The following is a 24,657-nucleotide window of genomic DNA, read 5'->3' as shown; positions in this document are numbered from 1 at the left end:
CTGAAGTAAAGGAAAAAGAAATAAATTGAGAGACTGAGTTCTAATTTACTTTTTGGTCAATGAATCATCTTTTATAAAAGCTCAAAAGGCAGAAGAAGACGAAGAAGAAGAAGAAGAAGAAGAAGAAAAAAGGAAGCGGCTTGAGCCTGACATGGAGGACACAGAGAAAGGTAGAATTCTTTATAAATCAGCCAACATAGACTCGAAGTGGTCATGAATTAACACATAATCTGTCCACGTTATTGTTTGAGGAAAGTTGAAAAGCGGCGGTCCACATCAGAAGTGATTGAATTAAGAGAAAAGAGGAATACTTGAGTACTATTGTACTTCGTCAAGGCGAACGGCCAAGACCTGACTTACAATACTGAAACTAAATATGGCACCTTTGAATCTTCCAGAGCTCTCTCACTTTTTGTAGCATTTCTTAGCTATAAAGATGTTTGCTTAGATGGAGGTAAAGAACTTTTTGTAGGAAACTATATTATTAGTTCTGGCTGTTACCACCAGTTTTGTATGTTATACAAAAAGACTCCAAGTTTCTCCTATGAAGTAATTTATAAGAGAAGCCTTCCCTGCCTACTGAAAGTAACGAGTCATTGCAAATTCCAAAAGAAAAAAAGATTTTTAACTTTGGATTGATAGTCTTGTGGACACTAGGTGTGAAAGGAAACTGTGCAAAATAAGAAGTATTTATGAAACATAGCTGCCACGTGGTAAAGCTAATTAATTAGAAGCGAGGCTTATGACTTCGTGAACCTCAACTTTTAAAACTCTTTAACAAAGACAAGTTAGAATTGTGTTAGCAATAATAAATTCTGATTAAGTGGCTTAATATATACTTTTTTCTCTTTTCGTTTTCCCAGCAGGGGAAGAAGAGGTTTTTGATACCAGACTTTAGTTCTTGCTTTTCGAACCAAGGTAAATGTTTGTTGTGTCTTCTTCAATAGTGAGTACCACTGACTGAAGGGTGCGGAAAACCTTTAAAAAATTTGTGCACCTTTTGATATCTTATCAAACTAATGAAACTAGTTTCAGATTTGAGATGAAGAGTGAAATTTTCGTACTTTTGCTCTGATGCATTTCCGTGTACATGCATGGGCTGTTGACTCCTGATTTCTTGAACCTTCAGTCTCTAGAACCTCTTCATAATCTTAATAATACTGTCTGGTCAACAGACCAACTGGTGAGCTGGCCACTACACCGTCAGATTACATTAACTGATTAAGCTGACAGACAGATGGTATAACTATCTGCTTGACTTTCTGCCTGACTGTCTGCCTGACTGTTTCCCTTGCTGTGGGCATGGCAATAAACTGATTCATTTTCTAGCTGCCTACTGAGTCAGAAGCCTGAACCAGTTGACCGACTGACGGTTGGTTGATCAAGCAAACAAATTATTAATACACACGTTTTGCAATAAATAAATCCATGTGCTTTTACTCCTTCCATTACTAAAGAGACCGTAAGGACTGAAGAAGAGAATTCAAGAATTCAAGAAGAAATGGAATTCTAGTAATCATTATGTAGTGTCTGTGGAAGTATCTTAGTCAAAACAATCCTTTTTGTTTATTTTCCCTTCGATAAAATAATAACATAAGTTAGTCAGCTGAACTATGGATTGCAAAACATGCTATTGAACATATTGGGTGCTATCTCTGAATGGGCGTGTGATGGCAGTTCTGTCTTCATTTCGGTTTGATCTTGTCTGTTTTCTTTTTAATGTTTATTTTTTGTTTGTTTATTTTATTTAGTTTTTGTGTGTGTATGTGTGTTGACTTTGACAAGTTTAACTACCTGTTAGTGTTTTTCTTTTAGCATATTTCAAAATCGCATGTTTTAGCGATTAATAGCTCATTTCTAGGTTCTTTAATCTAAAAGAAACAAAGCATTTACTGTTTAACATCTCACATCGTTAATATTTAATATCCTGATGATCTAAATAATTAATTTCATAAAACTTTTTTACTCGTTTACGAGAATTTTATTTAGTAAGAGTTACAGTAATGGTTATTTGGGGCTTCAGATTATATGAAAGAACTCAGAAAAAGTTACGGCCTGGGCTTTAGTTCTGAGAGACTCTGCATGATCATAACAACTATATAAATACCCCAGTTCCATAGCTAAGCATCGATATCTTTTTTTTTGTTTTGTTTTTTTCTATTTCATCACTATCTCTTAAAGAAGAATAATTAAAAATGTAACAAAAGAATAGTTAACATTTTATTGGATGAGAAGTCATTAATCAGTTCTTTGGCAGTTTATTAAGTTACCCAAGTAGTAATCTAAATAGTTGATTTTTAGAATTTTTATAACTCCTTTTCGAGCATTACAATACAATCTAGATGTAAAGTGAGGTTTTTTTTCGTGATTTTAGGACGTTTATCGCGAGTACAGACTTATCAAATAACTTATAAAAACGTTTAGGTATGCCAGGGAGTTTAGTGGTTCGATAAAAATTATAATTGTTTATTTTCACAACTCGCTTGTGAGAATTTTGCACCCAGACTACGTTTTAAAAAACAAAAAAAAGAATACAAGACATTGTTTATTAGAGGTTTTGAAGTTTATCAATAAGCTAGGTAGCCCATTAAATAGAATTTTCATAACTCCTTTGCGAGCGTTATAATCATTAGGACTTAAAGTGATGTCCATATAGATCATGCTTACATTACTGATAATTCACTCAAAATAAAAAAAGGAATGAAAAGGTCTAAGAATATCACTAAATTAGATATTTGGTAGTGAGTTGAAGTCTAATTTGTAGTTAATTTCTAGATTGTTTAACTCATTTTGAGAATTCTAATTCATTGTAGAACGTGATATTCAAATAGCTTCGTGATTTGGCTCAAACGTGCTCATCAAACATGGCTTTTACAGTAAGGATAATTTGAACACGAACGTGCCTTCTAGAGGAACATGGTACAAAGCAAGAGAATTGTAACAAGTGGAAAGTTGTCAATAAGCGCGTCATGTTTATTGTAAGTCAGAGCCTTCAATAAAACACCTTTTAGACCTTATGCTTGATTCTGATGTCTATAAATCCAAGAAAAGTTGTAAAGTCTGGCTTGGGCATCATCGGCAGCGTTGTTGATTAGTGACTAGTCATAATTGCCCTTTCTTCTCTCCAGAAACGAGGCATGAACTTATATCTTCAAATTGGCCAATGAGATACTGCAAATGCGACACAATGTCACCGTCGAGGGGGGGGGGAGAGAGAGCACTAAGGAAATATTAAGGTGATTTAGGAAGAGGACGGTAACGTTAGTTAACAACGGCGCGCTTAGCAAAAACAGCGGTAAGAAAATAGGTCGACAACTTCTCTCCGTTATGTTTTATAAATTAATTAGCAGTCGTTGCAACGACACGTCCGCATAATGTTTGTTCTTGAAAATGGAAACTTGGGCTCTTTAAAGATCGCCATCACAAGGACGACAACATGATCTTCTTTAATAGTTATGCAACAAGCAACAACAAATAAAACCAATAAAATTGGTTGTCATTTTCCTTGCACAGCGTGAGCATAACTTTCTTGTCTTAGTTTTCATCGGCACTGATCTAAAATTTAAGACATAAAAAGTGCAAACCTGAGCTAATTCTGGAATTGTAGGCATCTGATTTCAATCCGCAGAACATTCATTCCTCACGGTGAAAACGATCATGACATCAAAAAACAAAGTAATAAAGTGGGTAAGCATCGTAATATATATAACTTTGATCGACTGGCTTAACTTCAACATGCAGGAAGTTTAATTCACGATCAAATTCAACAGTATTCCACTCTTATAATTCTCATGTAAGGTTAGAGGAATGTATGAAAGAAAAGCAACCGCATTTAGTCCTAAATTTAAAGCGAACTGAAATCTTGGATCGTCTGCTAACCAACGTATTTCCTGTAGTGGAGTGTGGCGGAAAATTCTCACAAATACACCGAATAAAATCGGGAAGGGGCCCTCATTATCCTGGAAATTAGTTTTGAAATCATTCCAAACAGTATTCTCTCGTACACAAGAGCGCAATTTACATAATTCCTGAGCGTTTTGATCGCGACGGGAAAAGCAGGGAAATGACGCCCAGAACTTGTTGGGGAGAACGGCAACGCCAACAAAGGAAGTCGAAATAGAGTTGTGTTCAGGCTATCCGTGCGCTCTCCCGTTCTGAAACGAAAACCCGTCCTCTTACTAAATCACACTATCGTATCTAACGTGGTCCTTATGGTGTCCTGTACTAAGTTTGACAAACTTCTCGTAAAAATGAGATTCTTTTTATTTTCTTCCATCGTTCCAGTTGGGTTCGTTATGTCTCTAAGTAAGCTTTCCTCCTGGGGCCTTGCGCCAGGAGCAGTTGGTGGGTTTGGTGGTGGGGGAGGTGGATCAGAGGATAATGGTGCATCAGGCAGAGGTGATGGGTACTCTGGGAGATGTGGTGGTATCCATGCGAAACAAGCCGGAGGTGGAGGAAGCTCGTACCGTAATGGCACAGATTTTTCTGGTTTGACCGGTGGGAACTCGAATGATTCCTTGTGTACCAACAAATAATTGTTCATGTTGTAATTGGAATGTTTTTATCTATATCTTCATTTACCCTCTGATTTCAAATCTCGTTGATTTAAATCCTACTTCTACAGAGGAAAAATAAAACAGACGATCTCATTTCTTGATCGCCTTTAGGATTCTCGGAAAGAGATTACGAGAGTAATGAGAACTCTACTTTTTGAAATATTAACAGCACCATTATTTGGGTGAACAATACTGAGCTATAAATGTTATAATGAACGCCTTGAAATAGTCACTGATGTACTGCACGTTATAAGATATTCTGGAAAATTGAACCTGACCTGAAAACTGTATCTTATTTACTAAAGAAATCGAGGTTCTGTCCATCAAATATTCAAATATACCCTCACAGTTTTATTTTCTCATAGTTTATTATCAACAGGTCATGAGATCATATCGATCAAAGAAATCTAGCCGTCATCTATCTGTACAAGATCTGCTGGTTGATCAATCACCCAGAAAAAATTATTTCTTGTTCTTTGTCATTATCTGATTATTGCAAACCTTGACACCGAAGAAATTTTAAGAAAGAAAAGGATTATTCTAAAATGTAAAGCGGAATCTAATCAAACACTTGTTTACAAACACACGGGAAAGTGAAACTAAACAATTAAAGTGCGCGATGTGTCTTCCTTTGTAATCTCTCTCTAGGTAAATGAAGAGGTAAAACGTAATGAAAAAAGTTACCTACCCGTTACTTGATCCCCAGAACAAAGTTTTAAACAGTTCCCACTGGTAAGGGCGCTATCACATCGCTTGGATAGAGAACAAGGTATAAACAAGATATGTAATTTTGCAAGTTGGTTATTTTGAAAGTTTATTTTGAAAATAATAAAGCTTTAGGCGCATTTTTCGCAGCAAATTTGACTGGTGATACCTGTTGTTACGCTGTTTAAACATGGAATAGTTCTTAATGATATTTCTATTTCAGAGGGCCTTTCGAGTTTTCCAAATTCATGGTACTGACTTTAAGAACCATAAGGGAAGTCAAGGTCTAAGCACTTTTTTTCTCCTATGAAAAGTGTAATGTACATTACTAATCTTACGTACCAGTCAGAGGAAGTAATGGCGATTTGTGTTATTAAAAATTAACAATGTACCTTACTTTCTCGATGTGAACATTTCCTTTTGTTAACAAGAAACCCACCTAAATTTTAATAACGTTATATTTCGTATATATTGTATCGGGGAAATATGTCTCGAATCTCTCTCGCTTTAACTCATTCAGAAGAAATTTAATGATTAGTGGGTTATACACAACTTCTTTGAAAGAGATAAAAATTTATGATAAAGAGAAAAGCTGTAGCATCTGAACACTAAGATGCTTGCAGAATGTACCTTATGTCAAAAATTCTCTAAAACAGTAGCTTATCTGATTACGCTTTGCTTAGTGAGGGATTCGCCGTCCAAGAGTATACATATCTATTTTCAATGAAAAGAAAGCATCCTACCTCGACAATTATAATGGATTTTGCAACACACACACCGGAATAAACTTAACGATGAACGAATAAGTCGTTAGTATGCCTCAGCTGGCTCAACAACAAACAGAGCTGCATCTTAAGTATTATTTTGCTTCTTTGCTTTATTTGATTATATTTTTTCTCCTTTTTATATATTAGTTCTCAGAGAACGATTCAGAGCATAATAAAAAAATATATAGCATTTCTGCGCTTGTGATTGGTTCAAAAAACTCCTATTTTCCACTAATTCGATTACCAAGTGGTTATCAGAGAGTTTGTTATCTGACAAATTAATGAGCCGATCACATTCAAAGTTGGATTTTACCCCAAGCAATCAATCCAAACCTTGGTTTCAATATCCATAACAACAGTGTACAGACTTTCTTCAAAATGGAGAATTTTTTCCCATGAACAGTGGCAATAGTTTAGAGCACTGTAGTGAGGTTAGTATCAGTCTATGAAATGCAAATTTTCCCTTTCTTTCATAACTTGACTATACTTCTTTTCTCGGAAATTGTAATTTTTTATGATAAATTGGTGATAAGACTTCATGTCGTCCAATTAGGTCTGTAATCATATTCGTGATAAACAACTCGGAATCCCGCTGGGCAGCCGTCCGATTTTGTCACTCGTATTATTACTGACCAAACTGGATTCCACTGAGTACTATTACCATTAAATACCCAAAAACTTATCTTAATTCTTTATCACACTCAAACGAACCTCAGGGTTTTGGTTTTTAATTATTTCAAATTCTTCTCACAGAAAAATACGAGTTTGTGGTAATGATGATGAAATTCTGAATTGAAGTTGTCCTGTACTGCATTTATGAAGTTCTCGCTCAACACTGGTATGAGGGTGGGGAAGCCATTTTTGGTTTGATGCTTCGAAGAAACACCTTCAACTGGCATTTAGACTGCTGCTACAAACCAAGCGGAAAAAAGGAAAAGAAAAAAAGAAAAGAGTCAATTAGATTTTTATCATTTATTTGAGAAGTTTTCTCGAAGATGGAAAAGTAAGAGATAAGTAAATTTGCAATATCAAAATGTTCTAAAATCCATCTTTTCTTCCTGCTATTCATTTTCAGAATCTTCGTGGGACGTGATGTAGCATATGTGTTGTCAATTTCAAAGGATCAAATTCTAATGGCAATAAAACGAATTTCTCAGATCTATTGCCCGATCAATTGTATAGTTGGTATGGTGTGGTTCTATAAATGTAATTTACGGTTTGTCTAGTTGCATGCACCGTTAGTCGTTTACATAAACAATTATAATACTGTTCGTTAAATTGAGCGGAGATGACCTACTTTTCACATGACTTTAACCTAATAAAAATGGTTAAAACTCACCTCCTTACTCATAAGTAATTCAAAAAGGCAAAATAACACTAATAGGTTATATTCAAAAACGTTAGCAGGTAGTCAATCTGAGGTGACTTAAGTCAGTTTCTTCCTTTTTTGTTGACTCAGCCAATTAAAACAAGTGGAAATAAGTTATTGCAACCATAAATTGACAACAAATGTAACCCATATAAAGTAATTTTAAAAGAAAAACAAAATAAGTGAGACGAATCGACCAAAAAAATCAAACTGCCTAAAAAAATCTGTATTGATTGTATGTTCAGTCAAGTCGAGATAGTTAGAGTAGGAGGTCACCGAGTAGGACCTTTTCAGGGGCATTCAAGCACCACTCACTTCAACATTACGCCTCCAAACGCTATTTCAGAGTTTTACTTACATCACTAAATTGTGTAGACCATTTGTTAAACTTGACTTGCTCTTGAATAAAAGTGACAGAAGTACACATTTTAAGCTTAACCGCAATTTGCTTAAAGTGTTAGCAAAGAGGAGGTGCTGGAAAAAACAAATAAATAAAAAAGAACAGTGTTTCCCTCGTGTTTCCCAAGCCCTTCTGGCAATTGAATATGGCAAGTATAAGATGTTCGGTAGTCTAATCACAATTTTTCTTTGAAGAAATAAATTTTATTTGACCCGCGAATGAAATTCGACCTAAGATTTGATCCTAGCAGGCGTACATGCAATCGATTTTAGCAATTATAGCGAGGGTGCCTAAAAAGGGTGCAAGCTTCGACAGGATTCGAACCCGTTCTTCAGGCACTGATTATGCGGGCATTACTACCGATTAAGCTATGAAGCAAAACCTTTGTGCCGAGGGAAATCTTGGAGGATTTCTTTAACTGAAAGTTGAGCCTTCCTATGGTTATTATTTTTACACAGTAGTGTCCTGTAAACGCACTTAAAACAATTTCCACTTTTCAGGATTGGCACAAGATGAATAAACAGTTTGAAAGGTGTTACTGAATGAATATTGCAAACACAATTAAGCAGCTGGGAATAAATGCATTTTAAACCTGTGCCTGTGTAAGTGTTGTTTATATTCAAACCTACTTCTCATCAAAATTATAAACGGGTTGTATATAGAAGATTTTTAGTTATTTTTATTAGTATTATTATTATTTGCGGACAATATAAGGAAAATTTGAAATGCTACAAACGATGAGGACCACGCTTGTTCCGAGTTGGAAGTCCTTACGGGCATAACACCTACAAACAATATCATATCAAACTTTTCGTTCGGATTTTGGCTGGACAATAAGTCAAGCTTTTGCTCCTTTTAGGTCCTTATCTATTGTTCGAAGAAAAGGGTTTCTATTGTTCGTAGGACAAAGGTTAGGAATCACCGGCGCGTAGCCAGCTCACTGAGCGCAAAATTCAAATTTCTTCTGAAGCGATGAGTGTTACACACACAGCCTTTGTGGGGGAGGGTGTGATAATGATTGTTGCAGTTTGAACACATCTAAAGGGGGTGAGGTGGGGAAGTTTGTGACAAGAAGAGCGAGGTCTGGACACTAAGCAAGCGAAAAATTACGCATAATAGCTCTAATAAAACAACTCTTAATGTTGATTAAAACTTTTCGAACACTCGTGAACCCTTACAACTGCAGCTTCTTCCTAAATTCAAACTCTGCTACGCTAAATACAACTTATACAAGTCATTTGATCTTTTTCGGGCTCATTATTGTCCCCAGAGCCCTTTTCGCTTCTCTTAGCTACTGGTGCAATGAATATAAGAGAAAACATGTTGTCTGCAAGTCGAAGGGAACAAAGAAAGTGTGATTTCACACCTTTTTACGTTTGGGTGACTCAGATAACGTTTACAAATAAATAAATGAAGGGAGGCGGCAAGTGGGCAGGCTAATTAAGGGTATTTTTCTAAAGTTCAACCCGAGCCGGAGTCATAAATCGCTTTCTACAGTTTGCGACTGAGCTAAGAAGATAGGTAAGTTTTACGGTGAACCAAAATTACACTAAATAATTGGCGATCTAACCTGAAGGAGTTGGTGAAAATGTTTTTAAGCGTCAGAGACAATTCAGCTCTTTAGAATAGAGTGAAAACTAAAAAAAAAAAAAAAAAAATTAAAAAACATGGGATATACAAAAACTCGGAGGACATAGTTGTTCGGAAGGCGGTTAACACTGATCTAGGAGTGAAAGTTACACTTGACTTTGGTCTACCTTGTTTAACGTGTATAGCATGCTAACATTTTTAGAGGTTGCATATTAGTTGCAACAAAAGTAATGAAATATTAGCAGTGTTGCCCTAAGTAGAATAGTAAAAAGAGAAGATATTTTCCTGCCTGGTCCTCCTACCTGGCTAATAAGAATTTGGAAACTTCTAATACTTCGTGCGAACCATAATGATGTGGAGACGCTAGAGAAAGCGTCAGTTATCAATTATGAGGCAGTCTCAGGGTCATGTCAAAGTGAAAGTTCCTTATTTGCCCACACTAGAAATATGGAATGAGATGGAAGGTCTTTCAAGTAAAAAATGGGGAGTATCAAAGCAATCAATAACGTAGTTTTGATTATGGGAAAGTAAAAGGGTAAATTATCGAGTTTTGCATTTAGTACTGTATGACGAACAGATATACGTTATGAAAGTTTGCAAAAAAAAAGTTACCTTTTTTCCGCTTACTAAAATACAGACCGCGCACTTGTATATTCAAATTGACACCTGCTAATGATATGCTATGAAGAGCAATAACAGAAAACACATCTTGTATGCACTTTTTAAATGGGAGATTTTACCAAACCACAAAGAAACAATGATGTAAGGATTAACAAAGAGAAAGGTTGAGTAAGTACAAAAAATAATAACTCTGCGAGCTCATCTTATCCCTTTGTTGTCACCACCAGATGAATCCTTCCCCATCTAAGGCAATTTAATGGAATTCATCAACAGTAGTTTCTTTATTTACTTCTCACTTAAAGTGCTCTTCATAAAAGCATTCGACGCTGGCAAAATCCATCTGAGTTTCATAGAGCCAAAGGACGCCAATGCGCATGCAAAGTGACCTCTATTACTACCATAGCATGATAATTGCCAGCGTAATATCCCTCATCAGTAGCGACATCGAAATCAAAGAGCTCAGCCCGGATATAATATCATTAAGAAAGCGTATCAAGTTTGCAAGTATACTTCACTTGTTCTTATTAACGTTCATTCAGGCTGTTAGTGTTTTGTCATTCTGAATGAAGAGATGTGAAATAGCAGGGTAGGGGAGAGAAGCCGCTCGTTAGTTAAATAAAGGCAACTTTTAAAGGACTGGTAACATGCGATTGCTTGTTTCTAACAATTAAAAAGGGAAAAGTTTTACTATATTAAGAAGATAAAAACGCACGCTGTTGCGCAATTTTGTAGAAGGCCATTACAGTGTTCCGTAAGCGTAAATAAACTGTAAAACGCACGAATCAGTTTACTGAAATTCTATTTTGGCACAAAAACGCGAAAGCAGTAAGTCATTCCTGCTAGAAATTATTTTCACTATTCTTTTAGGTAAAGTTAAGCTTTTTTTAAATTTTCAGTTTCAGCTAATTTTACCTCCTATTAATATTTTTAAGAGACTTAATCACACAAGAGCTATGTAGAAACATTTTTTTTATCACATGAACTGTGGTGTTATACAGGGATTTGCGGCTCTGAGAAAAGCCGTAAACACACACGTGAAAAAATATCGTATTCTTTCACGTGTGTTGATACAGCAAATCAGCCGCACTTGCCATTGGCGCCACTCGATGAGGTTGATGAATGAACGGCAAAGCCTTCTCGATTCTCAATACAAGTTTTTTGTCGGAACTTTCTCGAATCACGCCGGTAAAACACTAAAATATGCGTATCGCTAGCAGACTGTAAGGTTCAAACTTTCTTAGAAGGGGTAGGAAACCAATATACTAAGACAAAAACTGAAAGTTACACATTTAGTGGCTTTGGTGTTACCATTTCTCTCCGCTGAGAATGAAAGTCAACAACTGGAAGATTTGCCACTAGCCAACTTTTGCCGTTTACCTGAAAGATTTCTTCTGTCGGTAAGGACAAAATCAATCAATGAGAATTGTGTAAATTAAAATTTACGACCATTGTTGTTTTTGTAATCAATATTCAACGCATTTTTCCATCTCAAGAGTTAGCGCCAACGCACTCTACAATTGTTATTCAGGGTTGTCGATTCATTTATTTTCATTCATTCATAAGTCGGCTTTTCTTTTTAGTAAAGGGCTATCGTGTTTATATTATAAACAAAATAATAGACGGTTGCTTGTAGATATGGAATTTTTCTTCTCGTGTTCAACTCGACATCTCTCTCGTTCGCTGTGCTCACTCGTTAGCTATCGAGTTAAACACTCGAAGAGAAATTCCATATCTACGCGCGCCCATGTTCTATTCTCTATTTCACAATCTTCAATTCTAACGTATTTTATCAATAATATTGTTTAAGAAGCAATGTCTTTTTTGTCAGTGGCGAAAAGAAGAATAAACATCACATCCTGTATATGATATTTCACGTTTATTTTGACCCGAGAAGTTTGTAAATCATTCACCTTTGGCTCGTGAGTTACAAACATTCTGGTGTTCTCCAAAAATCCTGTGTGGGTCAACACCGGTAAACGGAGATAAAGTGCGGTATATTGGTTAAAGATACTTCAATTGCAGTTCAAGTTGTACTCCAATCGTGAAAGGTCATTTTTAGAACCTTTCGCCGTATTTGCATATGTAGTTAGATTACTATAGTAACTTCTGGCAGGAGATCTGGTAAACTTACCAGGGAATAAACCAAACCACAAACAACGTTTTTATTCTCATTATTTTATTTTCAGATAAGGCTCTTCTCGAAGATGGAAGTGAAAATTCCAAAGGGGGTAAGTTTCTAAAGAATGTTTCAATGTTATGTTGTATTGTAAGCGATACTGTACTGTATTTTTTTGGCTAGCACACCGACGGTTTCACGAATATTTCTTAGGTGATTGAGTATTGTAAAAACTCTTAGGCACTACAAGTATCATGAGTTTCCCGTTTTGTTGTGCTGACTTTTTCTTCTGTAAGCATTATGATTGTTTAGTTATGTAAACATTGTAATCACTGTTGAGAACTTGTCAGAACATACATAAAACAATGTCAGAACTTATTGAAAGAAATATATACAATCTATCCTCGGGTGCAAATCGTTTGAGTCTGCTGGTTATGTTTTTCCGCTTTGTTTTCTTTTGTTTTGTTTTTAACTAATATGTAATATGAAAAAAGAGTATATTTCTTAGGATAAAGTTATTCAAGCATAATGTATCACACTAAGAACGATTGTGCCCTCAATATCGAGCAGGCAAAACAATGGAACAGAACACTCTAGTCATAAAATAGTTTAGGAGAGTGTGCTGCCTTTGTCATGAAATATGAAAATACATTGACCTCCTAGTCTTCCCGGATAAGGACAATAAACCGTAGACCCCGTCTCCTGCATCTACTCTCCACCCGACTGACTAAAAACATTTCATAATCAAAGTGCTCTGTGAGCAAACTCGTGAATTGACACATGATTTTTGAGATTATGTTTAATGTTATCTGGTTTAGAGAATTTTGTGGTTGATTGTCATCTAGAGTACGAGCAGTAGTTCAGTGTTCGCTAATGTAGCAAAGAAACAAAGTAACGTTGGGACAAGAAGGCATTACAATTGAAATGATCATGCTATTACATTTAACAAGGTGGATGATGTAATGTGTTTTAAACGTCTATCATTTTTGTTTCTGGTTCAAAAGAAAAGGTTGGAAGTAAATGTGGGTGAAAAGTGAAATTTACTGTCTTTCGTTGTAAATATTAGAAAGTCAAGGCAATACTGTCTTAATGAAAACATTAACGATTCCCTCTTTATCAAATGAGACAAACGGGAACGAGTTTTGAGTGATATAACTAAGCCAAGCCTGCCACCGTCATTTTAGATCTCCGCCTGGGTAGATTTAAGTCACGTGCTAGGCAACGTATAATCAATAACAAGATAGAATTTCATTTCAGGCCTATTTATCAATTTTGTGGTGTGTAATTTTCGCATTTTAGTACGTTGTATATATGTTGAATCTTCAAATTGTCTTGAAACTTACAAGAAATTTGTTCTTTAAAAATTCACTGAAAATCGGTAGCTAAAATTGTTTGTCTAAGTGTTATTTGATTTTCGTGTTAACTTGTTATTTAGTCAGTCGCCGGCATCTTTTGTTGCTTCACACAGGAAAAACACATGCGACGAAACGTAATGATCAATTTTGTCCTCAATCTCACGCTATAACAGAAAAAGCTTTTGAACATCTGTAAACTCCGAGCGCTTCGCAGTAAGTGATATTTTCAATGAATCTTCGGATTGTTTTCAAGTTCAAGGATTGTAAATTACAATTTTATGAAAACCGAAGGTTGTTGTTATTTCAGTGTGAATCCTTGAATGCTTGCCAGTCGCTGGCGCCGCTTGTTGAAACTAAAACGAAAAAAAAACTCTTTTAAGATTATCATTGGCTTCTTTTTCACCCCACCACTATTCTTAGCAACAAAGGTCGCCATTTCGTCTGTTTATTGCTCGCCAAAAACTATCAAATGTACTCAAAAGCCTAAAATCTAAAAAAAGTTTACAGGAATCGACCAATCGAGCGAGCGAGCGAGCGAGCGAGCGAATACTATTCCCCACATCGTACCTATAACTCGCTCTTGCGCATGCGCGCAATTCACGAGTTAAAAATGACGTCTACTTGCTTGTCTTTCGGTGCAAGTTCCGATATGGAAAGCAAAGGACGAGCTTAGCTACATACTTTTTAGCAAAATTATCTCCTTCTTTTATTTTAACTTATCTTATTTCATAATTTCTACACAGCTGCTTTTGGTTCTATTTCTGAACTTCCTGCTACAAACTATAGGGAAATCACGTTTAGTGAGGGAGAGCAAGCGTTTAGCGGCAAATACTGTTATTATAATCCCTGGACGGAAACAGCTACATTCGCCTACTGCGACATGAAAACAGAAGGTAACTTATAATCTATATAAGCCTCTGATTTCAAACCTTTATAAAACCCAGACTAGCTCAACTAAGGCTTAATTTATTAAAAGCCTCCTATTCGCTTTACCAGAATGAAATTAAAAACACCAATTTCTAAGAGAAAAATTTGTAGCCATCTGAAATTTTCGAGGAAAAAGGAAAAATTCATTCACCTAGAACTACGAGAATTTTGTTTGACTAAATTTTTCAAACTTCAGAGAGTGTAATACTTGAACCAGCGAGCCTTAGAGACTTGATCTTAAGACATATCGTGTTTTAACTGTTTTCTGTTATTGTTGTTTGTATTCGTTTCTGGGTAATATCTCACGTAGCACTCAAAACTTCGCCCCAGATGAAAACCGAAAAAACGCACTCGCCTTTAAATGCATTTGAGTATGCGTGCATTTGACGGAAAAAGGGTTAAAAATAGTGAATGGCGAGGTTTCATTGTGACAGGAGTTCACACTTTTTTATTCCTTTTGTAAGTTGGTTTTACCTCGGCTATACAATTAAAGTAACTAACAGCGAAACGCTATACTTGAAGTACAAGTTCAAAAAAAAAAAGGAATAAAATACCTATTTTCAATTATTTCCCACGTTTTTCGAAAAAACAATTCACCTCTTTCTATATGTAGATAAGTGTGAGTACGACTCAGTGTACTATTGTGAGGCCAGTAGCTACTGCAGTAGTACAGTGGGTTCATATATTTGCACAAGTGATGGTAAGTATCGTTTAGAAGAGCAGTAAAGGACATTCGTTTAATCGAGTCAACCCTCTTACAGGGAAAGCGTAACGGCCACTGATTGCGTAAAACGTCGCGTAAATAACCGGCCTTTTAAGTCTTTGCTACTCAAATGTGTACAGCTTACTTAAATGTTTAAGCTAAGGAAAAAAAAAAAGAGTGGAAAATGTGTTTTGTCCTCCCCCTATAACTGCATTGCAGAAAGGATGATCACTAAGTAGATTTAGCGCCGTCGGATTACAACGTTGTTTTACATCAACAGGTGGCCTCGCGTCATCGAGCATTCAGGACAACTCACCAAAATACTACATTGGCACTCTTTCCTCTTACTTACATCCAGTCCTAGCTAACTTTTCCTCGAGTAAATTCATTAGATGTTATCACGCCCAGACAGATGGCTGGGATTCAACAACATTCCATTCGAAACGTGATGGAAAGGGACCCGCGGTTTCCATTATTCAAGTTGATAACTACACATTTGGTGGATACACCGACGTGTCCTGGCAAAGTATGCATTTCTAGTTAGTTATCAACTATTCACTGTAGAGGAGGTGGCTAGGTAAACAATACCCTTTATTTGGCGCGAAAATATGCGCAGATAGTTGTCCACCGACATCATCTGTTCCACGATGCTTACAGTTTCCCCAAAGCGAAGCTCGAGGAAAACTTTGAGCAAGGAACAGATAACGTCCAAGGAATGAAATCGGTGCATATTTTTGCGCCAAATAGACGCTATTGTGTTAACTATTCTTTAACCATTTGCAACGCGCGTTGAAAAAACTTTACAGACAGCTTACTGTTTGCTGCGTGGTATGGCTTCTGGCACGACTTCATGAACAAAATAGTGTTTACCTTCTTCCTTAACAACCACAAAACGCTCTCTCATCTTGAATTAAATTTAAACAAAGTCTTATTGTAGAAGACGTAAGGTTTAAAAATTGGTGAATATCCCTTGGGTATCACTATTCGGTCATATGATGCTTTTAGACCAATCGCGCGTGAACAGAAATATTTGATTGATCATAATGGTGGATATTAACCGAGCTGCAAAGCTGCCAGGTAGTAACCACCGCCAGCCACTGACACTGCAGTGAATAGTTGCTTTAGAATGTACTGAAACAGTGAGACGATACAGCACAAAAATATGATTTTAATTTATGTCTTCCTACAATATTTTCGGGTGCAAATTGCTTGCTTTGAGAGGCCAATCAGAGCGCGTCGTCAACGCCATCCACTACTTTGGCAGATACTTATTAGAAGTATATAGTTTTTCTCAGTTATATAACACTAGTGGGACGGCCGGCATAATCAAGTAGTGTCAAATATTGATGGAATCAGAAATGTTTTGTTATAAAAGCATAATCATTCAATCAACCTAAATTCTTTTGAATAGCTGAAAACCAAATTGGCAGATGGCATGGGGTGGAGTCCAAAACTAAAAGGCCTAAGACAGGGCTAGACTGGCAAATAAAAGTATTGCTTAGCCAAATCTAAATTTAAGGAATTTGGCAGCATAGGTGGAAGCTAAGGTAATTGTCTTGTTGTTATAAAATCATATGATGAATAGATTTCCAAAATGCGATGTAAGCAACTACAAGAACCAAAAGTCTGTAAAGACCGAAAGCACTCTTCAATGGACCAATGTAAATAGTGGAAAATTATGCACAGCTTAGTAAAAGAGTTATACAACAAACAATATCTGAAAAGTTACTCTCGAAGCCATTACGAAGAACACAACGGGGATGAACGCCGGTTCATTCCATGATGAAAATAAACAAAGCTGTTAATTATCCGCTGCTGGAGGGGGTTGAGGGGAAGGATTATCGCCCTATGAGGAAACTCTATTGAACCTCAGGAGACATTGTCCATCATCTTAGTCCGGCCGTTGATGTTGTGACTTGTTTTCATGGCGTCATGGCTTCTTCCAGCTATCAATTTTCTCAGTATTCCTAAAGGTCCTTACAGCTCATGGATGATCATATCAATGAGGTATTCTTATTCATTAAGCTTTCCTCTGACAAATTACTCTGGCTGCAGGTTCTTGTGGGTACACATCGACTGCCAAAGCCTTCATTTTCTCGCTGCACAACGTGCACGGTTATAAACCTGTTAAACTAGCTCGGTACCGGTATCAAGGATATGCAATCTATCGCTGCAGTAGTTATGGACCAACGTCTGGGGGTTATCAAGGGCAACGTGACATCCAGCTACGAAATAACGCTGGAAACATTCAAAATTCCTTCACCACATGCGGCTCTATTTACGCCGTCCCTACTCGTTACACTGCGTTCGCTGAGTGCGTATTCTTTTCAGGGAGTGAACTACTTACCCCAGCTGATATGAAGTATTCTACGAGACAACATCTTAGTTGCAAGATTATTAAGAGGATACGATTGGGAAAAAGATAATTCTCAACCAGATTTGGCAAATGAAGGAGTGTGTAAATAAAACTCTGTAATTAATCTTCTTAAAAACCCAATAGCAACAACAATTCTCGGTCTGAGATTGGGAGACCTGTTTCGCCACTATTCTTAGGCCAAGCCAAAAAGGCAGAGCTCACGATCTATTAACTCACACGTCTTATCAATGAAATTACTGAGCCTTAACGGAATGTTAGAATTATCGACGCGCATATGCTGTAGCAGCTAGAAAGAAATAGATTCATTTCAGCATTTTACATCAACGTAAACATCCAATTGTTTAATTAATTCTTGTATATCCTTTTAGCAAATTTAAACATTGATGCTAAATAATTTGGAATGTACTTTTATTCTTGTTTATATGTATTGACTACGTGATACCTATTTAGTTTTATATTTGAGTCACCAACATTTGCATTTTCGATCATCCGCCTCACGACTATTTAGCCCAGTCTTAAGGAATCCGAATAACATAGATTCGATTGTAGCACCAAATTTTCACCTTGTTTGGATAGTGTGGGTGCATCAAGTATATTAAAGAGTAATATGTTAAAGACCTTGATTATTTATCATTTTATGATTTTTAACTGGTTTTCAAAACAAGGAATAATCTTAGTGCTTAAAAAACAAGACTTACTCCTCAAATAAGCACCCAGGATTTAACTACTGGCTAATGAACCAAGGAAAATGAAACAAATGTATTTCTTAGCTCCCGGAAACGGTAATTTTTCCAAAAAATTAAATCACCCGAGGTGATTCTGTATTCACCGTGCAAACACCTCAACCCTCATACAAGGGAATTGAGCAAAGGTGAGAGGATATAAGCTAACGAACCTTCCGTGGACTGGGTTATTCAGTGTGTGCTTTACCACGGTGTTCAAGTCTGAATTCGCTTAGAAAATCTGCAAACACGAAATTAAATTCAGACATCACGTGTCACGCGTAATGGCCTACACAAAAATTTGGCTGATTTGTTTTATCATACTAATTTATTATCATTTTTTGTCTTAAAGAAAGTTAGTCATACTCCACCTAGAATCACCCTCTCCTCCCCCTCGACAGCGACTCCCTTAAATTACACCTCATGAAGCCCCGGACGGTGAGAGCGGATTCATTTCGGAGTAACTCGGTGACGATTTTATTGATATAACTTTTTTATTGAGTTGCTGATTAATGTTTCCAATTTGAGATATCGGAAAAAATGGCCTCCTGTTGGTGAAAAAGATGCACAGCTCTAGATCAGCTTTACTTCCCGTTTTTTTTCAGATTGTTAGCCATAGAAATGCCAGAAAGAATATCCCCACTATGTCGGTTAGTTGGTCCGTGTACTATCATTGGCAAAAAAGGCGCACCGAACTGGAATTAATTTCCCGCTAAATTTAAAAGTTTGTTGGAATCGATATCTCCACCCTCCATTTGATCCAGAGATGTGAAAAAAATCTTAATTACCTCCTTTTATTGTTCTGTTACAAAATGAAAAGTAAAAGAGACACAGAGCTGGAAACTTCTGCGTTGAATTGAGCAATACTGCAATGGTTAAGGAAATCAGTTTCAGGAATTGAGAAGGACTCTAGACAATTCTTTGAAATGAATGATTTTGCTTCACAGACCTGGAGAAAGCGATCCATGGCCACGCTGCAGTCATACATTGCGTAGCTAAGAAAAATATATCTCTGAGCTGCTGTGGAATTTTTCCAAATTGAGATAACGGTCAAATATCGCTGAAAACTCGCAATCTTTGCAATAATCGTCAATTATCTCAGTTGCCTTGATAGTGCACAATACCGCAGCTACGGACATTTTGATGACTCAAGTGATTTTGATTACAAGTCTTTACCATCAGCAATTGAGTAAATTTTTCTGTTCGAATTAATAAATACGTTTATGAATTTCTCGGTAAATTGCCATTTGACAGCATCATATCTGAGCGCCGACCATTTCTGGCCTAAAACTTCTAAGTGAGCGACACCGAATATTTGTGAGTTTTTTAGAGCATACTGGAAGCATTCTACTAAATTCAGAACACTTTTTTGAGTTCCCAACATAGAGGTTATCTGCCCATGCAGACCGGACTCGATACACGATGAATCATTTTCTGTATCTTGTGGTTTTTCTTTGGAAAAAATAAGTTGCATTTGGTGATTTGAATAAACTTTCGTGTGTAGGACTGGGTATGTATGCTTCCTTGGAAATACTGCATAGTGCAACTCCGCTGTTTTTCCAAACTTTTCTGAGACGAAAGACTATTCACTGATTGTTAAATTCCTCTCATAAACGCAGGAACAAATGTAGGTCTCTACTTTTTCCGCAATACACTGTTTAATTTCATCCCATTTGAACACATATACGGAAAATATCTACGAAATTTCCATTTTTTTGTAATACGTAAACTACTTCGAATGCTTCTGCATTGCAATTAAGGTAAGATCGCTGACAACGACTTTCTTTTTACTTTCAATGAGGTCGTTGGCGCAATAAACAGGTTTTGATTGTTTTCAAACCACCAGTGTTAAAATAGTTTCTTCCCTCTTTCTCCTGAGTGGTAAAATGACCCGTTTCGATTACCCCACTTTCTGAATTAGGCCGAAATATTCCTACAGTTAACAAGCATCTAGAAATTTTAGTGCAAAAAGGGACATCCAACTAACCTTGAATTATTTGAGCTGTCTGCCCTTTCTATTTTGTAACTAAGTCTGATTCGTTTTTCTTCTCTTTGATAATATCTGAACAGCTTTTCAACGGAATATTGTTTTCACACTCAAGGATGTTTACATTATCGAGAAAACGAATCTTGAGGGATCGTGAAGATACAGCCAAAATAAATTTCGTTGCTGAGGAAATATGAAAAATTCAATAGAAGGCGATCTTTTTGTCGCACCAAAACCTCAAAAGCTCATAATATGCCTATAATCTGTGTCATGTATGAATGAATATCCTTCTGTTTCCATCCTATTAGGCAGTATCGAAAAAAACGTGGGCCGAACCTAAGCATTTAAATATACATAACAAAGTACAATGCATGAGCTGTTATGAATCATTGACGAATCAAATTAGAAAATCGTATCGTGACAAATTTAGCAGACAATTTTGACTTTGAGTATTCTTCCGCAAAAGTCCAATGAAGGTTACTCTGCTTGCACAAATAATCGCATATTTGTTTGCCTCTTCTATAAGAAAGAGGCTACGAACTTGATATGTAAGAGCCAACACAATCGTTGGCCGTAAAACGGCCAAAATTAGCAGTTAGAGAAAATTGACAATTTTTAATCGTTAGCCGTAAAAAAGGTTAACTGTTTTGATATTTCTGATGACTCCAGGGGAAAGATATAAACCGTAAGCCGTAAAGTGACCAACGTCATAACTGTTAGCCGTAAAAGCTACCAGCCCATTGAGACCCTCATTGAAGAGTATTTCGGTTGTATAGAGATCTCTTCTTTTAGCCTGGTGAAAAACCTATGCTTGCGTCATAAAATGTTAAAATGTTTACTTATTGCACTGCACAGTGCGACTTAACGGCTCAAAATCCTTGTCGACGAGGGTAGCGAGGCATGCCCAGGCTACACCAGAAGGACAGCTAAAGAAGATAGCCCAGAACAGAGCGAAACATGGCCAGTTTTGCATGTATCTTTGCTCCACTGACCGTAAAGGGGATAAAATTAATTTCACGAGCACTTAACATCACAATCAGTAAAGAAGTTGCGCAATAAAGAATTTCCGAGTATTCATTTTTCGCCTCCATGCACATTAGGTAAGACCGTTGTGAATAATTTTGTTAATAATTTTTATAATTGAAACTTCCCTTTCCAATTCAAAGCAGTCTTCTTTATTCGTTGCCGACCTCATCCTATTTAGGGTAAAATTTTTCCCGTTTCAATTATTTTGTCTTACCAAACTAACATTTGTTTTGAGGTTTCTCGTGCTTTACAGGTAACTTTTACATACATTCCAGACCAAGGAATGATGACGCAGCTCTTCAAAAACGCTCAGCTGTTGGGACAGAAAAAATAATACCAAACAAATAATTGCAATTCAAATGCAAATGCACTTCGAGCGTCACTTGCGAACCGCTTCCGACTATCTTGAATTGGTTAGCCAGTGAGCATCTGATGGAAATGTAGACACGATCAGCTGTTAAAATGATCTTGCTCTTTGAGTATGTTTTTAGATCTGGATGCCCTTAGATAACTTTGCTTCGATCTATATAGATGGGTAGGTTTTTATAGAAGCTGTGGTGCTGCGTCGGCGAGGGAACATGACAAGATAATTTTGGTTTTATCAACTTAGTTGACAATGTAAATTGGCGGAAGTTAACAGATACGAGTGAGGCTTTTGTAGGTACTTTCATAGCACGAACCGTAAGCGGCTGATATTTGAAACATCAGCAGTCAACAGCTTAAAAGAATGCACGCGCATACTTTACTCTGGTTATTAACCTGCAGTGCAGTGTAGATTATAGGCCTCCAGTGCAGGCAGACATCTACCGACCAATTACCTCTACGGACAGAACATATCACAGACTTGCTGAATCTTTGCCTGACGTCTACTTACTTTCCATACAACGGTAAACACTACAAAAAGTTACTCGATACAACTATGAGGTTTTCAGCTTCCCTCGTTGTGGCAGAAATTGTGATGCAGAACATCGAGGAAAACGCCCTTTCGACTTGTTGATCACCTACGACACGACGAATCGATACATTCCACCACGACCTTAACGGACAAAACACTGGCACACGGTTAACCAGAGAAACGGAAGAAAATGGTTAACATCCTTTTCTAAAATGTCCGGTGACCCGTGACGACGACTCAATACGGACATCAGTTTACAGGAAACCGATGCATACCGACGGATTACTGGACGATTCATCTTACAACCTACCATTACAACCTACCATTACAAATATAACAAGACGAGCGTAACTAGTATGCAACACGACAGACAGCTCATTCAACGAGAACAAATACCTTGACCGTGTTTATTCAAAAAACAACTTTAACGACGAGTCCATCCGAAGAAACACTCACCGACCTACCGCAACAACCGAAACAAGTAACACCTACATTCTTACGACTACAGCGACTATAACATACATAAAGGACGCAGTTTATAAGATCAGTTGCTCCGAATGTCAAGCTCCCTACATTGGAGAGGCTGGCAGAAACAAATAGTCCAAAGAGTTTGTCTTTGAAGAAATTACTTGAACAAGCAGTCAGTTGATTTCCAGTGCCTTGCGGTATAATCCTGGAGCTTCTAGCTGAGGCTTTACAGAAATTCAGGCAAGTGAAGGTGGACAGGCGGTAAACGGCACTTATTGGCTTTATTCTGTCAGATCTGGAGAGAATATACTCGCTTACACTGACATGAAAAACGGAGGGTAACTTCATGTTAACAATGGCAAAGCTTAATCTACTTGAATACAGAAGAAGCTTTCCCATGCTTATGTTACTTTAAAATGTACTTTAGACGTGAAAGTGAGAGACAAGACCAAGAACCACACTGTAAACCAAAAGCAAGCGAAGAACAAAACCTGAATTGGACACAAAAAAAAAGTTCAAGATGAACATAAATAAACAAGAACCGGAAACCGGAAAAATCCTGATTGCAAAACGGTTCGTGAAAAAAACATGAAGACGTAATGGACCTTTTTACAGTTCCCAGCGCTATATTGGACATGCAACCGCGCACACGCGAGAACGAGGCTGGGGTTGACTTGCGTTAAATCCCTTTCTTTTTAAGGAAAATGGATGGTCTTAGCCTAAATCTCGATAAAGCTAATTTTCTCTCAAAAAGAAAGGAAAGAAGTGTGCCGCTTTTGGTTGTTCAAATACATTTTCTGGCCCCACTGGTTTGCCTTCGAGCTTTCACTTTTTCAAGTTTATGCACGGTGGCATGTATTTTTGCCAAGTAGTTATCGTTCAATGTTTACCTTATTCTCTGTAAATTATGGTTGAGGGTAGCTATTGTTGCAAAATTAGTACAAATTTTCTAATAGGTACCAGAATTGATTTTAATTTCAATAGAGTTTTTTTTATTCCGGCAGTAAGTCAATAAGTTCAGTACTGCTCACCTGTTTACTACATGGCTTGCCTAAAACACTCTTAGAAAAGAAACTTTTGGAAAGTAATTGCTTTTAATAAAATAACCAAGACACTGTATCTTCAGAGTTCTCACTTATTATGGCAGACCCAGAAAACTGACACAAATTTGGTAGCAATTGTGACAAAAGCAGTTTTCAGTGGTGGTTGACTTTGTTTTCTATGATAGCATAGTAATCCACTATGGATGCCACATGTAACTCTCAAAAAATATTTTGTGTGCTTCAAATTTAAATTAATTTGATGCTTCAAATTGATAAAAAGAAAAAGTGAGTTTCACCAACTAAAAGAGTTTTCAACACAAAGATGATCTTATGGTAAAATAAATATCTTGATTTGGGTATATTTCTCAATCTTTTAACTATCTTTTTTACATCTCAAAATTATATTATCAAAACATTGGTTAACACAATGCAATAAGAATTAGTACATGTATGGCAAACCTTTGTGTCAGAAGGCCTCTGAGTGCTAAGAATGGGAATATCAATTCACTGAATGTTTATCATTGACAGGAACTTAAATGTGTGTAAAGGACTAGCATTGTTGAGATCAGTAGCTGAGAGGAAGCATTTCTGCTCTCTTCCTTTAACACTTAAATATCCAAGATCTGATTGTCAATTCTCCCTTCTAGTTGCTACACATTTACTTGTAAATAAGTTACGAGAATTTGATGTAAAATCAAGATAACTTCTGCCTGATAAGGTTCAGTATTATCATTATCTGTTTTCTGGGTAGTGTTTGGATATTATAAGGAGAAGTTACATGAATCAATCACTTTTGGGAGTTTTTAAATTGCCTAATATTTTGATCTGATTCTTTCAATGTTGTCTTGCCACCTGATAAATTACCGTGAGTCGCGAACTCAAATGGTTTTCAGTGTATCACGAGCATAAGTTGTCCTGGGCCAGATGGGTTTCAAAATATTACGACATCTGTTAGTAACAGTTTCCCTTATGGGTTGATAGAAAGAAGGGTTATAATCAAGTGGCTCTACAGGCTCTATTGTATAGCTTC

At 36.8% G+C, this 24,657-nt stretch overlaps 1 protein-coding gene, 1 long non-coding RNA gene and 2 pseudogenes across 3 annotated transcripts; 3 read left to right on the top strand and 1 right to left on the bottom strand.

Annotated features, from left to right (window-relative positions):
* LOC149052354 (uncharacterized) overlaps positions 1 to 24,657 on the bottom strand; it is a 219,968-nt pseudogene that overhangs the window by 21,868 nt on the left and 173,443 nt on the right.
* On the top strand, positions 78 to 3,012 carry LOC149052367 (uncharacterized). 2 transcript variants are annotated; one of them, XR_016183374.1, is made up of 3 exons: positions 78 to 170; positions 867 to 918; positions 1,458 to 3,012. It is a non-coding gene; the product is annotated as an uncharacterized LOC149052367 (long non-coding RNA). The 2 variants fall into 2 exon arrangements; XR_016183375.1 differs by having other exon boundaries at positions 80 to 170; positions 864 to 918; positions 1,458 to 3,010.
* On the top strand, positions 4,296 to 17,535 carry LOC149052366 (uncharacterized). Its single transcript, XM_089200591.1, has 6 exons — positions 4,296 to 4,497; positions 12,195 to 12,236; positions 14,223 to 14,372; positions 15,014 to 15,106; positions 15,390 to 15,635; positions 17,165 to 17,535. Exons 1-6 carry the CDS (start codon positions 4,296 to 4,298, stop codon positions 17,533 to 17,535), a joined length of 1,104 nt encoding a protein of 367 aa, XP_089056717.1.
* LOC149052365 (uncharacterized) overlaps positions 4,296 to 24,657 on the top strand; it is a 36,940-nt pseudogene continuing 16,578 nt past the window's right edge.

This window comes from Pocillopora damicornis, chromosome 1 (genome assembly GCF_964200805.1).
Source record: "Pocillopora damicornis chromosome 1, jaPocDami1.2, whole genome shotgun sequence".
Classification (NCBI taxonomy): domain Eukaryota; kingdom Metazoa; phylum Cnidaria; class Anthozoa; order Scleractinia; family Pocilloporidae; genus Pocillopora; species Pocillopora damicornis.
This window is presented reverse-complemented; position numbering and strand designations above follow the sequence as displayed.

Bases quoted from the DNA above. Each gene is read 5' to 3' on its own strand.
- LOC149052366 (XM_089200591.1), top strand. From the start codon at position 4,296: ATGTCTCTAAGTAAGCTTTCCTCCTGGGGCCTTGCGCCAGGAGCAGTT. The intron at 4,498-12,194 runs GTGGGAACTCGA...TTTTATTTTCAG, and splicing joins AGATTTTTCTGGTTTGACCG to ATAAGGCTCTTCTCGAAGAT. The intron at 15,636-17,164 runs GTATGCATTTCT...CTCTGGCTGCAG, and splicing joins CACCGACGTGTCCTGGCAAA to GTTCTTGTGGGTACACATCG.